The 14,453-nt window shown below is 44.5% G+C and overlaps 1 protein-coding gene across 1 annotated transcript in view; it reads left to right on the plus strand.

Annotated features, from left to right (window-relative positions):
- Positions 1-11,370, plus strand: part of col5a3b (collagen, type V, alpha 3b) — a 74,726-nt gene extending 63,356 nt beyond the window's left edge. The window contains exons 52-66 of the mRNA XM_048248976.1: positions 262-315; positions 454-507; positions 707-760; positions 928-1,035; positions 2,210-2,263; positions 2,345-2,398; positions 2,693-2,800; positions 4,139-4,192; positions 4,990-5,025; positions 5,751-5,804; positions 6,231-6,582; positions 8,143-8,255; positions 8,453-8,521; positions 8,973-9,206; positions 9,581-11,370. Coding sequence (XP_048104933.1) covers positions 262-315; positions 454-507; positions 707-760; positions 928-1,035; positions 2,210-2,263; positions 2,345-2,398; positions 2,693-2,800; positions 4,139-4,192; positions 4,990-5,025; positions 5,751-5,804; positions 6,231-6,582; positions 8,143-8,255; positions 8,453-8,521; positions 8,973-9,206; positions 9,581-9,727 — 1,545 coding nt within the window. The 3' untranslated portion in view covers positions 9,728-11,370. The remainder of the gene's footprint in view (positions 1-261; positions 316-453; positions 508-706; positions 761-927; positions 1,036-2,209; positions 2,264-2,344; positions 2,399-2,692; positions 2,801-4,138; positions 4,193-4,989; positions 5,026-5,750; positions 5,805-6,230; positions 6,583-8,142; positions 8,256-8,452; positions 8,522-8,972; positions 9,207-9,580) is intronic.
- Positions 11,371-14,453: the final 3,083 nt, after the last annotated feature.

Here is a 14,453-nt window from a genome sequence, read left to right on the forward strand (position 1 = left end):
CTCTCTATCTCTCTCTCTCTATCTCTCTCTCCTTCTCTATCTTTCTCCTTCTCTATATCTCTCTCTCCTTCTCTATCTCTCTCTCTCTCTCTCTGTCTATTTGTCCTGTTTAGTGTATTATCTGAATTGGCTCACCTGCTCAGCCAATTCAGGCTATTTGAGAAATTACTTTATCAGTTAAATGTTTGAGTTCAAATTGCTTTTGATGTGTTTGTTGTTGTTTTTAATGAAGTAATTAACCGTTTAATTAATTTCCGTCAGGGTGTAGACGGCTCAGTAGGATCTAAGGGTGACAATGGGGACCCAGGCAAAGCTGTGAGTCTGTCTTCCCCACACATAGTGCTACTGTAACTTTCCTCACTTCTCTGTTTGAATACTATTCATTGCTGTGGTTGTGGTTGTTGTTATTTTTTTTGTTGTTTTTGTTTACCACTCTTATTGCACCATGCGTAGGGACCTCCAGGGGCTTCAGGAGAACCAGGTCCACCTGGGAGACCAGGCCGAAGGGTGAGTACTGCTCCACCTCTCCTTGAATCAATTACCTCTCTCTCTCTCTCTCCCTCTCTCTCTCTCTCTCCCTCCTCTCTCTCTCTCTCTCTCTCTCTCTCTCTCTCTCTCTCTCACCATGTCTCCACATATCCAGAGGAGATCTCTGCTTGACTGTGCTTGTTTGATGTGGTTGTCCCATGACTTTTGTGTTTTACAGGGTCACCTGGGTCCAGTTGGAAAAGAGGGCAAACCAGGCATGAAAGGCGAAAAGGTACAGGGCAAACACAAATCACTAAAACACATGTTTCCAAACTTAACATAGACATTTAGTATATTGCAAAAGAAAGAGAAAAACAACGGTAAAACCATTGCTTCCTGGTTAATGAAAATGCTTAAAAACAATTTACGAATGGTGTCATGCGCTGTCTTTAACACCAGGGAGCGCCGGGATATGAGGGGCTTCTTGGGAAGACCGGTCCAGTGGGTGGACAGGGGAATCCTGGGAAACCTGGACCACAGGGCCTCCGGGGCATCCCTGGGCCAGCGGTGAGTCCCATCAACACACAGATGCTTTAAAGGGGGAGTTAAAGGTGCAGTCTGTGAATCACATCCAAAGCACTTTTGGCCAAATTGTGCTCACTTTCATGTAGCTGTTTAGTGTTCATTTTGAGTGGGGGAACTTATCAACAAATATCAACAAATATCAACAACCGTATCAACCTTATCAACATTTCCCTTTTAATCCGACTGAGAAAACACATGGATGTGAACATGGTTTGTGAGACTCACAGGGCAAGATGTACATAGATACAAAGTTTCCGTCGTATTTATCAATCGGTCAATCCCTTTTTCTCTGCCCTCCAAAGCGCCAATTTGAATGTCCACAACTGAATGGTAAAGCCTACATACTGTACAGTACAAGCGATGAAGTTAACTGATGACAACATTAAAAAGAATCAAATGTTTAGCGATCATGAAATAATACCATACATGATAAGATGTCAACAAGCAGGGAGATAAAAGAACAATAGTTCTACTCAAACTAAGTGTACTTGTGCACGTAGGCTATGGAAGATTGGTCAAATCTAGCAAGTAGGAAATTTTAAGTGAATGACATGAAAGTGAAAGTAAGACATTCGAAAAGCCAATGAAAGTTAAGGTTGCTTTTGATAGTACAAATACTTACAAAACTGGTGCTCTAAATAGCGATTCTGTTGTGTTTGAAAGGTTCTCTTATTGGCGCATTGAACTGCAATTTGGATTAACACCTGCTTTTTACAAAGGCGGAGTATTTGGGCACAGAATAGGCGTGCGCTTTCAGGAGCAGTCTTTGTAAATACCAGCGGAATACATAATTAGAGGCTCTTTACTCTTCCCCTCCCATCTTTTTGGCTAAACTCCCACTTTCCCTGGATCCTCCCATAAATTCATATGCATGACCACGAAAATGTAAAATTGCCATTTTTCAACTCTCGCGACAGGCAGTTTTGGCTTTTACATCATTGCGGCCTGTTTGTACATACACCATAATGATTTTACCGCATGCGTTCTTGAAACAAAAATATGCCTGAAGTGGGCAAAGCGTGTTTACTGAATGTGATTATTAAAGAATATACTTTTATTCATTCTTTTTTCTTCTTGTCTTTATTTCTTTCTTTCCTTCCTTCCATCCTTTATTCTTTCTATCTTTCTTTCTTCCTCTCTTTCTTTCTTTCCCAAGGGAGAACAAGGCTTGAATGGACCGCCCGGCCAGACAGGACCTCCTGGACCTATGGTGAGGTTCCGCATTTGTGTGATGTCACAAAATGATTCCCTTTGACCAAGACCTTGGACTGACATGTGTCCTCACCTCTAGGGTCCACCAGGACTACCGGGGTTGAAAGGAGACCCAGGAAAGAAAGGAGAAAAGGTTATTTTTACACACACACAAGCACACACACATACACCAACAAATAAACAAATGCACACACAGATGCGCACACACACACACACACACACACACACACACACACACACAGATTCTAATTTTGTGTGTCTGCGTGGTCATGGAGAAAGGTTTATTTTTTACTTACACACAAGCACCAAACCTGCACCCACAAATACACACACACACACACACACACACACACACACACACACACACACACACACACACACACACACACACACACACAGATAGACTCCAATATGTTTGTGTCGTCAGGGCCACGGTGGTCTTATCGGCCTGATCGGACCTCCTGGCGAGGCCGGAGAGAAGGGAGACAGAGGGTTGCCTGGCAACCAAGGAGCACAAGGAGCCAAAGGAGAGGAGGTGAGTTTAAAAATAAACAAATAAACAACTAGACAAACGGATGATGACTAAATAGACAAAAGGGCAGTTTCATAAACAATGAACCAAGACCAAGATGACCCGTTTGAAGAGGCTTGTGCGTGGAGGGTCTGTGTGGGTTTCTTACAGTGACTGGAGCAGCAAGAGATTTAGCATGTATTTATGTTATGCACACACTCTCTGTAACTTTCTCTTTCGCCAAAACATAGACATATACACACACACACACACACACACACACGCACTCCATATGGTCCGAGTAACGTAAACATTTCATCAGCAAAGGATGGATGAGCAGCAACTCCATAGGTTCCTCAGCTGTTTGTATTAGTTTGAACACTTGAGTCTAATCAAGGCCTTCCTTCCTCTCTCTCCTCTCTCTCCTCTCCTCCTCTCCTCTCCTCTCTCTTCTTTTCTTTTCTCTTTTCTTCTCTTCCTCTATTCTCTCCTCTCCTCTCCTCTCCTCTCCTCTCCTCACCTCTTCTCTCCTCCTCTCCTCTCCTCTCCTCTTCTCTCCTCTCCTCTCTCTTCTTTTCTTTTCTCTTTTCTTTTCTTCCTCTCCTCTTCTCTCCTCTTCCTCTATTCTCTCTTCTCTCCTCTCTTCTCCTCTCCTCTTCTCTTCTCTCCTCTCTCTTCTTTTCTTTTCTTCTCTTCCTCTCCTCACCTCTCCTCTTCCTCTATTCTCTCCTCTCCTCACCTCTTCTCTCCTCTCCTCTCCTCTCCTCTTCTCTTCTCTTCTCTTCTCCCTCCTCTCCTCTTCTCTCCTCTCTCTTCTTTTCTTTTCTTCTCTTCCTCCTCTCCTCTTCTCTTTTCTTCTCCTCTCCTCTCCTCTCCTCTCTCTTCTTTTCTTTTCTTCTCTTCCTCTTCTCTTCTCTCCTCTTCCTCTATTCTCTCCTCTCCTCACCTCTTCTCTCCTCTCCTCTCCTCTTCTCTTCTCTTCTCCTCTTCTCTCTCTTCTTTTCTTTTCTTCTCTTCCTCTTCTCTCCTCTCCTCTCCTCTCTCCTCTCCTCTCCTCCCCTCCCTCTCTTCTCTTCTCTCCTCTCCTCTCCTCTCCTCTCCTCTTCTCTTCTCCTCTCCTCTCCTCTCCTCTCCTCACCTCTTCTCTCCTCTCCTCTCCTCTCCTCTTCTCTCCTCTCCTCTCTCTTCTTTTCTTTTCTCTTTTCTTCTCTTCCTCTCCTCTTCTCTCCTCTTCCTCTATTCTCTCCTCTCCTCACCTCTTCTCTCTTCTCTTCTTTTCTCTCCTCCCTTCTTCTCTCCTCTTCTCTTCTCTCCTCTCCTCTTCTTTCTTTTTCTATCCCCTCTCTCTCCTCCATGTTGTAGGGTCCCCTTGGTCCTCCAGGCCTCAATGGACCACCTGGTCCTCCAGGTCTCGCGGTAAGTATCTAATATAGTCTATGTATGTATGTGTCTATGTATGTATGTATGTATGTATGTATGTATGTGTCTATGTATGTATGTAGATAGATAGATAGATAGATAGATAGATAGATAGATAGATACTTTATTGATCCCCAAGGGGAAATTCAAGGGTCTCAGTAGCAAGCAGACATCACACACAACATGCACTTACAGCAGAAATGGTAAACATAAGTATAAGTATAAACATATAACTAAACTCCACTGTACAATAAAGACAGTAGAAGATAAGAAAGATAAGAAAACTAACAATACTAAATACACTATATAAATTAAATTAAGAAAGTCCAATGTGCTTCAGGGTGATCAAGCACAAGACGCTTGTAGTGACAGGGCAAGTCAGTGCAAGAACAGGTTGAGGTAATAGGGTTATAGCCATTCATTCATTCAGTATTGTAGCAGAAGCCTGACCGCATCCATTGATCATGTGTGCTAATATAGCATGAAAAACAGTGTAGCAGTGTATGTATGTATGTATGTATGTATGTGTGTGTATGTATGTATGTATTTATGTATGTATGTATGTACTTAATCTTTCTGTCTGTTATTTCATTCCCTCAAACATATTCAAATAAATGTAAACGTTCCTCTGCCGTTAGGTTCGGATATATGGGATCAATGTTGTATATAATCAAAATGTCCTGGTACCTTTCTGTTTCTGTAGCGCTGTTTCCACTTTTCGAGCATGACGTTGTGTGAGCACCAGAGTCCATGTTGTGTGTTATTATTATTTTTATTTTTTTTGTCTCTTGTAGGGAGCTACAGGCCAGCAAGGATCCAAAGGCAATCAGGTGAGGCAAAATCTGAGCTCACTGTGACTAAGTGTGATTAATGACAATGGGTAGAGTCATTCATTATTCATTGACAAAGCTTCTCGTCTTTACCCGTGTGTGTGTATGTTTTCTGTGCGTGCATGTGTGTGTGTTTTTATGTGTGTGCATTTTTGTGTGTGCGCATCCGTATGTGTGTCCTTATGTGTGATTGTGTGTGTGTATGTGTGTGTGTGTGTGTACGCATGCTTGTATGTGTGAGTGAGTGTGTGTGTGTGTGGCTTGCATGTATATATGTGCACGCACCTATCCATCAATGCGTTCTCCTTTGGACCACCTGTGTGTAAATTCACCTTTGACCCTCTCACAACCATTCAGAAGTGATCATTCCTCTCCTCCATCATCTGTCTCTCCTTCCATCCATCAAACCACTGGCCCATATGTCTCCCAGCCTCCCCTTTGTAGCTTACATTCCCAGAGCCACGAACAATGGAAGGTGCCATGGAGGTGTAATATATAGCACTGAAGACAGTGATGTATTTAGACTCCCATTCATTTTCAATGGCCAATTGAAGCCAACAATGTAGCCAACTGCCCACTTCTTAGTAAACAGTGTTTAGTGTTGGCACCAAAGTTACGGCCTCCAAGCAGTATGTGTCCTGTAACACACACACACACACACACACACACACACACACACACACACACACACTGTAAGTGATCACGCTCTGTTTTTCCATCTGCAGGGACCTATTGGCCCCCGAGGTGACCCAGGCCCTGCTGGACCCCCTGGACCTCCAGTAATCTTCTCTAACTCACCTATCTCCTTCATTTTCTTCCTTTATCTCTCATTCATTCTCATCTACCATCCTGTTTCTATCTCTCTCTCTCTCTCTCCCTCTCTCTCTCTCTCTCTCTTTTAATTCAATATTGATTAAATTCAAAGAGCTTTATTGGCAAGACATAACAAATGTATTGACAAAAGCATTACTACATACATTCAAGCACATATGTACATCTCTCTCTCTCTCTCTCTCTCTCTCTCTCTCTCTCTCTCTCTCTCTCTCTCTCTAAAGAAAACTCAATGTGAAACACATTAACACATATGTAGTAACAAATGATATGTATTCAATTTAATTCAGCTCAGTTCACAAAATTTTCTTTTATATATTTTATACTCACAACAAAACAAACCAACAAAACATGTTCCTTCTCTCCTTCCTCAGGGCCTGCCAGCATTGAGCAGCCGTTCTCTGCCGTACCAGGGCGACGGAACCGGAACTGGCCGCCGGCGTCGCCACCCCACCACTGTGGACGGTGCCGCCATGGAGGACGACTCGGTGACGCTCGTCCGCGACGCAGATGAGGAAGAGGAGGAAGTGGACGAGGAGGGCATCTTCCTCAGCGACCAGCCGGCGGCAGCAGAGGGTGGCGAGGGCCAGGACATGGAGGAGGTGTTCGCCTCGCTGTCGTCCATGCGTGTGGAGGTGGAGAGCATGCGCACGCCGCTGGGCACGTTCGACAGTCCCGCGCGCACCTGCAAGGAGCTCTGGTACTGCCACCCTGAGTACAAGGACGGTAAGAACACGCCCCAAAAACACACACACACACACACACACACACACACACACATACATATACCTCCACATTCACACTCGCCAGTATCTGTGTTTCACTTATTTTCACAATTATATAACTATCTACCAGTATTTTAATATGTACTGTTTGTTTGTTTGTATTTACAAAACAAACCCACAATGTTGTTATTGGGCAATTCCACACAAAACTGTCACGTCCATAACGCCAACTAAATATCATGGCATTGTGTTGGCGTTACTGTATGGATGGGCTTGGAATTGCCCTAGTAGCAGAATTAGTAGCAATAGTAGTAGTAGTAGTAGTACTAGTAGTAGTAGTTTATCTATTAGTATTAGTAGTAGTAGTTCATTTATGGAATAATATGTCGGTCTTAAAAAAACTTGTCTACCATCCCATTTAAATACTGATATGCTTTTCAAATCTCTACACTCTCTTCTCTTCTTCTACTTTTTCCCCTCTTTCCCCCTTTCAGCCAGGCACTCATCCATATATTCATCATCCATCCTCCCATCCATACATTCAACACGCCACCCTGTTCCCGTCCATTGGGTTTCTTATATGCCTGTGAAGGCTCCAGTGATCGCGCCACCCTGCCCATATGTGGCCCATGTGTAGAAAGCACCGTTTTATAGATGTTCACTTAACACGTGTACTTTAACGCTGTGTCTATGGTCACTCTATTCAGCGGCACATCCATCTATCGCGCCGCTACCCTACATGTGTTTCTAAGTGCTCGTAAACACGGCAGGGATGTGATGCCGTGTCTGTTCTTTATGGATAGGCCTTCTACATTTCCCATTTTAGCACAGAGAGAGGGAGAGAGAGAGCGAGGGAGAGAGAGAGACACTTACTTACAGAGGCATGAATGCACATTAGATCTCTCTATGTATCTCTTTCTCTTTGTCTCTCTCTCTCTCACACACACACAGACACAGACACACACACACACACACACACACACACACACACACACACACAAAATCACAATGTCTTTGAAGCAGTATGAAACATTTCAAACGTCCTTTGGGTGTACAATGAGCTGTGCAACTACATTACTCTCACTCACTCCTGTCTCAGATGTGGATGGACACCTTTCTAACTGTCCATCCACACATTTGTCCTTCGGACCGTCCTTCTATCCTTCAGTCCATTCTTCCTCCTTCCATCCCTCCATCCATCCACCCACCCGCCTGTGCTTATATCTGTCCTTGCATTCATCCTGTTTGTCCATACATCATTCCATAATCCCATTTATTCATCCATCATTAATCCTCGCCATTGAAGTGCAACACTCCATCTCTCTCAGACTCAGACTCTGCAGAGTAATTGTATATGCATTTATGTTTCAATCTGCCTTTTCTCTGCAACGTTTAAAACTCCCATTCATTTTTCATTCATCCATCTATCCATCCATCTATCCATAATGTCTATCCGTCCTTCTTGCTTTCCCATTAGTTAGGATATGTGGTTCTCTCCATCCCGGAAGTCACTGATCTGTTGCACTCTTTTTTCTCTCTCTCTCTCTCTGACATGGTTCAGGTGAATACTGGATTGACCCGAACCAGGGTTGCCATAGAGATGCCTTCAAGGTGTTCTGCAACTTCACGGCAGAGGGAGACACGTGTTTGGACCCGGACAGCAAGTTCCAGTCGGTGGGTAACCAAACATACAGATTCACGCACAGACACACACGCACACAAGACACAGGCGCACATACACACACACACGCTTTGAACTTGTACAGTGTATGTAATAATGAAAGACCCTATCGGAACACCCACTTTTACACTGTGTATCCAATTAGGACTCTGAATGTATTGACTGACAGCTTGACTGGCCTATTAAACAGGTTAAACTGGCTGCATGGAACAAGGAGAAGCCTGGCACTTGGTACAGTCAGTTCAAGAAAGGCTCCAAGGTGAGACACCTGACAGGAAACCCACACAGTAAACCCTGATCAATTCACAAAACATCAGATCAGATCCTAAAATCTGCAAACAGACATTATGTACATGATTATGTTTATGAATATGATTAATCATTGCATTTATGATTATGATATAGTCCAAAGCGTCTTAATATATATTTATCCTCTCTTCCTAGTTTATCTACGCTTTGTTCATTTGTTTGTTTCATGCATGGGTTTATATAATATGTATAATGAAAAATGATGGAAAAATGAGTGATTAACTAAACAAATGATTAATTTAATGAATGTATTCATTTAACCCTACATCCTATATCCTTATATCCTCTTCCTAATTTGTCTATACAGACTTATAATAAATAAACAATATAATATAATATCATTTATGATTTTGTATAATATTATATTATAAAAGTTCTTAATATATACCCTGCCCTCCTAGTTTGTGTACACGGACGTGAGTGGGCAGCCGGTGCATGTGGTGCAGCTGAACTTCTTGAAGCTGCTGAGTGCCACAGCCCACCAGACCTTCACCTACGTGTGCCAGAACTCGGCCGGCTGGTACGATAGCGCCTCCGGGGGGTACGGTCATGCACTGCGCTTCAGGGGGAGCGGAGGCGAGGAGCTCACCCACGAGAACTCGCAGTTCATCCAGCCACTCCGGGACGGCTGTCAGGTGTGTGTGTGTGTCTGTGTGTGGTTTACGTTTTGTTCTAATGTGTTGTTGAGTTTTATGAATAACTACAGATGTGCATATTCAGTCTTGATCAGTCTCTATGAATCCTACAGGATTCATGCTCATTTGTTAACGTAGCACTGACTGATCACCAAGAGTGGGCTAACGGTCTGACACAAATGGATAATGAAGGTTTTTGTAGCACACATTTGACTACTTGGCAATCTAAATATAACATGTAATTGTGGTTGTAGTAACACGTGTATTACACCGTAAGGTTGGTGTAATAAGGGCAGGACAGAAGGCGGGTAAGAGAAGTGTGTGTGTGTGTGTGTGTGTGTGTGTAATAAATACAAGATTGTTCTCTTTTGCAGTCACGCGTTGGGCAGGAGAGGACTGTGCTAGAGTTTGATTCGCCGGACTCCGAGATGTTTCCCATCATGGACGTGGTCGTGTCGGACTTCGGCAACAGCAAGCAGAAGTTTGGCTTTGAGCTGGGACGCGTTTGCTTCAACGGCTAGCGCCCCCTGCAGTCTGGGTGTACTCACTGCAGTCGAGAGGGAAGGGACTTTGATGAGTGCCACTGCTTGTGTCTGAGTTAAGACATACACAAGCCAGCGGAGGGCGCCACGGTTTATTGTGTCACAAACGGAAAACATTCTCTCCTGAGGTCAGGTGACCATGAAGCAGCCAATGGGAGGTCACAGCAGTCTCTGCCAGGACTCAGGCAAATAAAAAAGAACACTTTGGGCCAGTTTCTTGGACATCGATTAATCATAAGTCCTAGAACCAAAAGCTCTTCTCCAGTGAAGGGCTTCCTCGTATAGCGGTCTTTTAGATAAGGACTAGACTAAAGGGTCGTTCACATCAGGAATGATAACTATAACAACAACAATAACAACAAAAGCGTCCACACTGACCAAGCGTCCACACTGACCATCTCTCCTCATGGTGATGAATGTAATGGCTAAAATGTTATGTATTCTGTTTGGCTGTCAGCTTTTTATCGTTCTCAAAATTGCTCTGACAGTGATCCCCAACGATATTGTTCTTTATGTCGTTATTGTATGTGTGGACGTCGTCATCCAAATTAGGACGATATTGTTTTGACGTTATCGTTATCATTATAGCTACCGTTCTTGTTGTGAACAGCCTTGTAATCCATGTCTGGGAAACCGGCCCTTTTTATATATTTATGCACTCACTCAAACTGACACAACACACATGCATTCAATCAAAGACTCAGCTGATTTTTATTCATTACTCGCCGACTCAACTTTAGTACACATCTGTCGATTACAGTCAAACTGAAACCCAATGACTTCCTCTTCCACGCTTCTTCATGAACTCACTCATTCAAACTGAACCTGCAACCTTGTACAAATAACCAGTCCAGTTATATGACTAGTGCAATGACATCCGCTTTCACACTTCGGTCCTGTATATTATACAGAAAAGGACAGACACGCTCACTGACCTCGCCACTTCACCTCTGCACCTTTGGTCCACTGCTACCAACTGAACACAGTACATTACACAAATGTCCGATCCAGTCTGTCTCACAGAAACCTATATGTTTACTGAAATCCTTCATACAGCATGTAAACCTCATTTTCATTTTCATAATTTTATTATTTGTTTATTATATGTTTTTTTTATTATTATTATTGTTTCATTTCTTGTTTTGTATTAATTGTTTGAATGTTACGTAATGGTGCTACACAACCCCACATAGCTGTTTACATTCTCAAGGGTTTCTTGTTTTTGTTTTTGTTTTGTTTCATTTGTTAATTTTGTCTTTTTGTGTTTGTTTCATCTTTGTTTGCAATCAGGCCGTGCATTCTGGGTAAAAAAGTACATCGATATCAGAGGAGAAAAGTGTCATATTTGACACCCAAGTTTTCTGTCTCGTCTTTACCTGTGATCTGTCAGGAAGCCCCGCCCTTTTGCACATCAATCACAGCTCAGTAGCCAATCAGACATCAGGATGAGCTGGAAGGTGCGCATCATGGTAAGCGCCACCTTTACTCAGAGGCGAGTGGCAGCCATTTTGGACAGCATTTTCATAACAGAGTATATATCTGATGCCTCAGCGACATTTTATGCATATTTGTGGGATGTCAAAAAAGATTTAAGAATAAAATATTCTTTGATAAATTACAAATGCAAATGTTATGTGTTGTTCTGTGTAAAAGTTGATTTGGGGTAAAACACTAACTGTTGTATGTATGCACACTCGGACAAACACATGCGCACGCGTACGCACAGTCTCTCTCTCTCCCTTTCTAATACACACACACACACACACACAGACACACAGACACACACAATCTCTCTTTCTCTCTCTCACACACACACACTCTGTTTATATACTGCATGTGAGTACACTTGTACAGTGTCCACCCAGTGAAGCATGACGCCTAGTGCACTATTTATGAACAAGTATGTTTTGGTACAAGTTACAAGTCAACTGTTCAATCACACACACACACACACACACACACACGCACACACACACACTACTCAATGCAAACAGCAGCCGTGCCATTCTTGTAAGCTCCAATTTCTTGGTCTTGGTGTTTTTCTCTCATTCTTTCTCGGACCATTTTTCCCCCTCATGTCAGAAGGTCGCTCGTCTCATGCGTTTGACGACAAGCAAGGGACAGCCGCGTACAAGCGTGGGTCGGACTGCTTGTGCCTACACGGATTCATGAGTGTGCATTTGAAAAATGATCTCACTTGGATCAAATGTTGGCTGGTGTCTAAGCAGCGTTGTTTATAAATGAGACACATACACACACACACGCATGTACGCACGCACACGCATGCACGCACGCACACACACACATAAACGCTTAGATTGACTCGGCCATGTCCTTGACTACAAATTGATTTTTCATAATTTCATTCCAGACAGCACCATCCCACCTCTTCCTCCCTCCCTTTCTCCATCCATCCCTCCCTCCCTCTGTCTCTCCCTCTCTCCTTCCATCCCTCCCTCCCTTTCTCCATCCCTCCCTCTCCTTCCATCCCTCCCTCCCTCTCTCCATCCCTCCCTCTCTCCTTCCATCCCTCCCTCCCTCTCTCCTTCCATCCCTCCCTCTGTCTCCTCCACTTTTCCTCCACACAAACATTCTTTCTTCTTCCTCTCTTCTCTTTTTCTTTTCTTTCTCACGCACACAAACTCTTTTCTCTCTCTCCCTCTCTTTCTCCGTCCCTCTCTAAAGAATAACAGTGCAGTGAGATGAATGGCTCTGCTCCAGTTCTCCATGTCACACTGCCGAGTCCAAACATGATTTTTAAAAGCTTTTACGGCGTTCAGCTCATCTGCCATTCCACGTATCCACTGGCAACCGCTGCCTTGGCACAGGCTGCCCAAGTTTCACTTGTTTTGGCTTGACTTGCTATGGAGTGGAGAGAGGGGGGATGAGAAAGAGAGGAGAGAGGGATGGAGAGATATGGGGGGGGGGAGAAAGAGAGGAGAAAGAAGGGGGGATGAGAAGGGAGGGGGAAAAGAGGGGACAGAAAGAGGGAGAGGGAGGAGAAAGAGAGAGAGATGGGAAGGAGAAAGGAGAAATGGAGCTGTCGACAAAGAGATGGACTGTGTGTGTGTGTGTGTGTGTGTGTGTGTTGTATTACCATACAACAATATAAACTAAGTATAAGTTTAACAAGTATAAAATGAGCACAGATGAACTAAGACAGACAGACAGACAGACAGACAGACAGACAGACAGAGTGAAGGCAGGGGAGAAAGAACAGATGAAAGGAAAGCAAAAGAAGGATGGAACAGACAGGTGGAACAGAGAGAGAGAGAGAGAGAGAAAGAGAGAGAGAGAGGTGGAGGGGTTTGGGGTTTGTCATTTAAATGAAATGAAAGTTTAATGAGGGACTGTATGAACAGGGTGACTCTCATGATCCTCCGTGAATGGGTTTCTAAAGCTCCCTCGCCCCCACATGAAATATAGATGTGTGGTCATGAGCAAGTGAAAGGCAGAGAGATTAGGTAAGGGTGTGCGTGTGTGTGTGTATGTGCGTGCATGTGTGTGTGCATGCGTGCGTACGTGTGTGTGTGTGTGCATGGGATAAATAGACAGATAGATAGATATGCCTGGAAGGAAGAGGAAGGAGGGAAGAGTCTTGTGCATGTGCAGGACGAGGATATGAAGGCAGAAGAGAGGAGGGAAGAGGAGGATCAGAGAGGTTAGGTGAAAAAATGACAGTGTGTGTGTGTGCATGTGTGTGTGTGTGTATGTATGTGTCTGTCTGTGAGAGGTTAAGGAGAATAAATGACAGTGTGTGTGTGTGTATGTGTGTGTGTGTGTGTGCGCGTGTGTGTGTGCGTGCGGGCGTGCGTGCGTGCCTATATCATTTCATCACCTCTCCGACCCTCTCTTCCCACTGCCTTCTTCCCACAGTTTTGGGTTGAGTGCCTTGCTCAAGGACACCACGACAGGATCGGGAGGAGTCGCGCTCAAACTCTCTACCCCACCCTCCCCTTCCATACCCCACGCCTCCTGTCTACCCAACCCTCCCCTTACCCCACCCTCCCCTTCCATACCCCACGCCTCCTGTCTACCCAACCCTCCCCTTACCCCACCCTCCCCTTCCAAACCCCACCCTCCCCTTCCATACCCCACGCCTCCTGTCTGCCCCACCCTCCCCTTACCCCACCCTTCCCTTCCATACCCCACGCCTCCTGTCTGCCCCACCCTCCCCTTCCATTACCCCACGCCTCCTGTCTGCCCCACCCTCCCCTTACCCCACCCTTCCCTTCCATACCCCACGCCTCCTGTCTGCCCCACCCTCCCCTTACCCCACCCTTCCCTTCCAAACCCCACACCTCCTGTCTGCCCCCTACTTTACGGGATTCAAGGAGTCACTCAAGGATTTATATTTATCACATTGAAACTGCCACTGGCTCGTCATCCAGTAACCGGAAGGCCTCCCGGTTCGAACGGTGACTCCTCTTGACCCTGTCAAGGTGTCCTTGAGCAAGACACTGAACCCCAAACTGCTCCCAATGCACAGGTTGGTTGGGGCCTTGCATGCCAGCCTCCGCTGTTGGTGCATGAGTGTGTGTGTTTGTGTGTGAATAGGTGAATGTGAGGCATGAAATTGTTAAGTACTCTGAGTGCTCGGAGGAGTGGAAAAGCTAAATAAATGCAGTCCATTTACCATTACTGTTGTAAAGCTAGTAGTGGAAAGACATTATAGATACTTAACTTTTCCCCGTTCAGTGATGTC

Source organism: Alosa alosa, chromosome 7 (genome assembly GCF_017589495.1).
Source record: "Alosa alosa isolate M-15738 ecotype Scorff River chromosome 7, AALO_Geno_1.1, whole genome shotgun sequence".
Lineage (NCBI taxonomy): Eukaryota > Metazoa > Chordata > Actinopteri > Clupeiformes > Clupeidae > Alosa > Alosa alosa.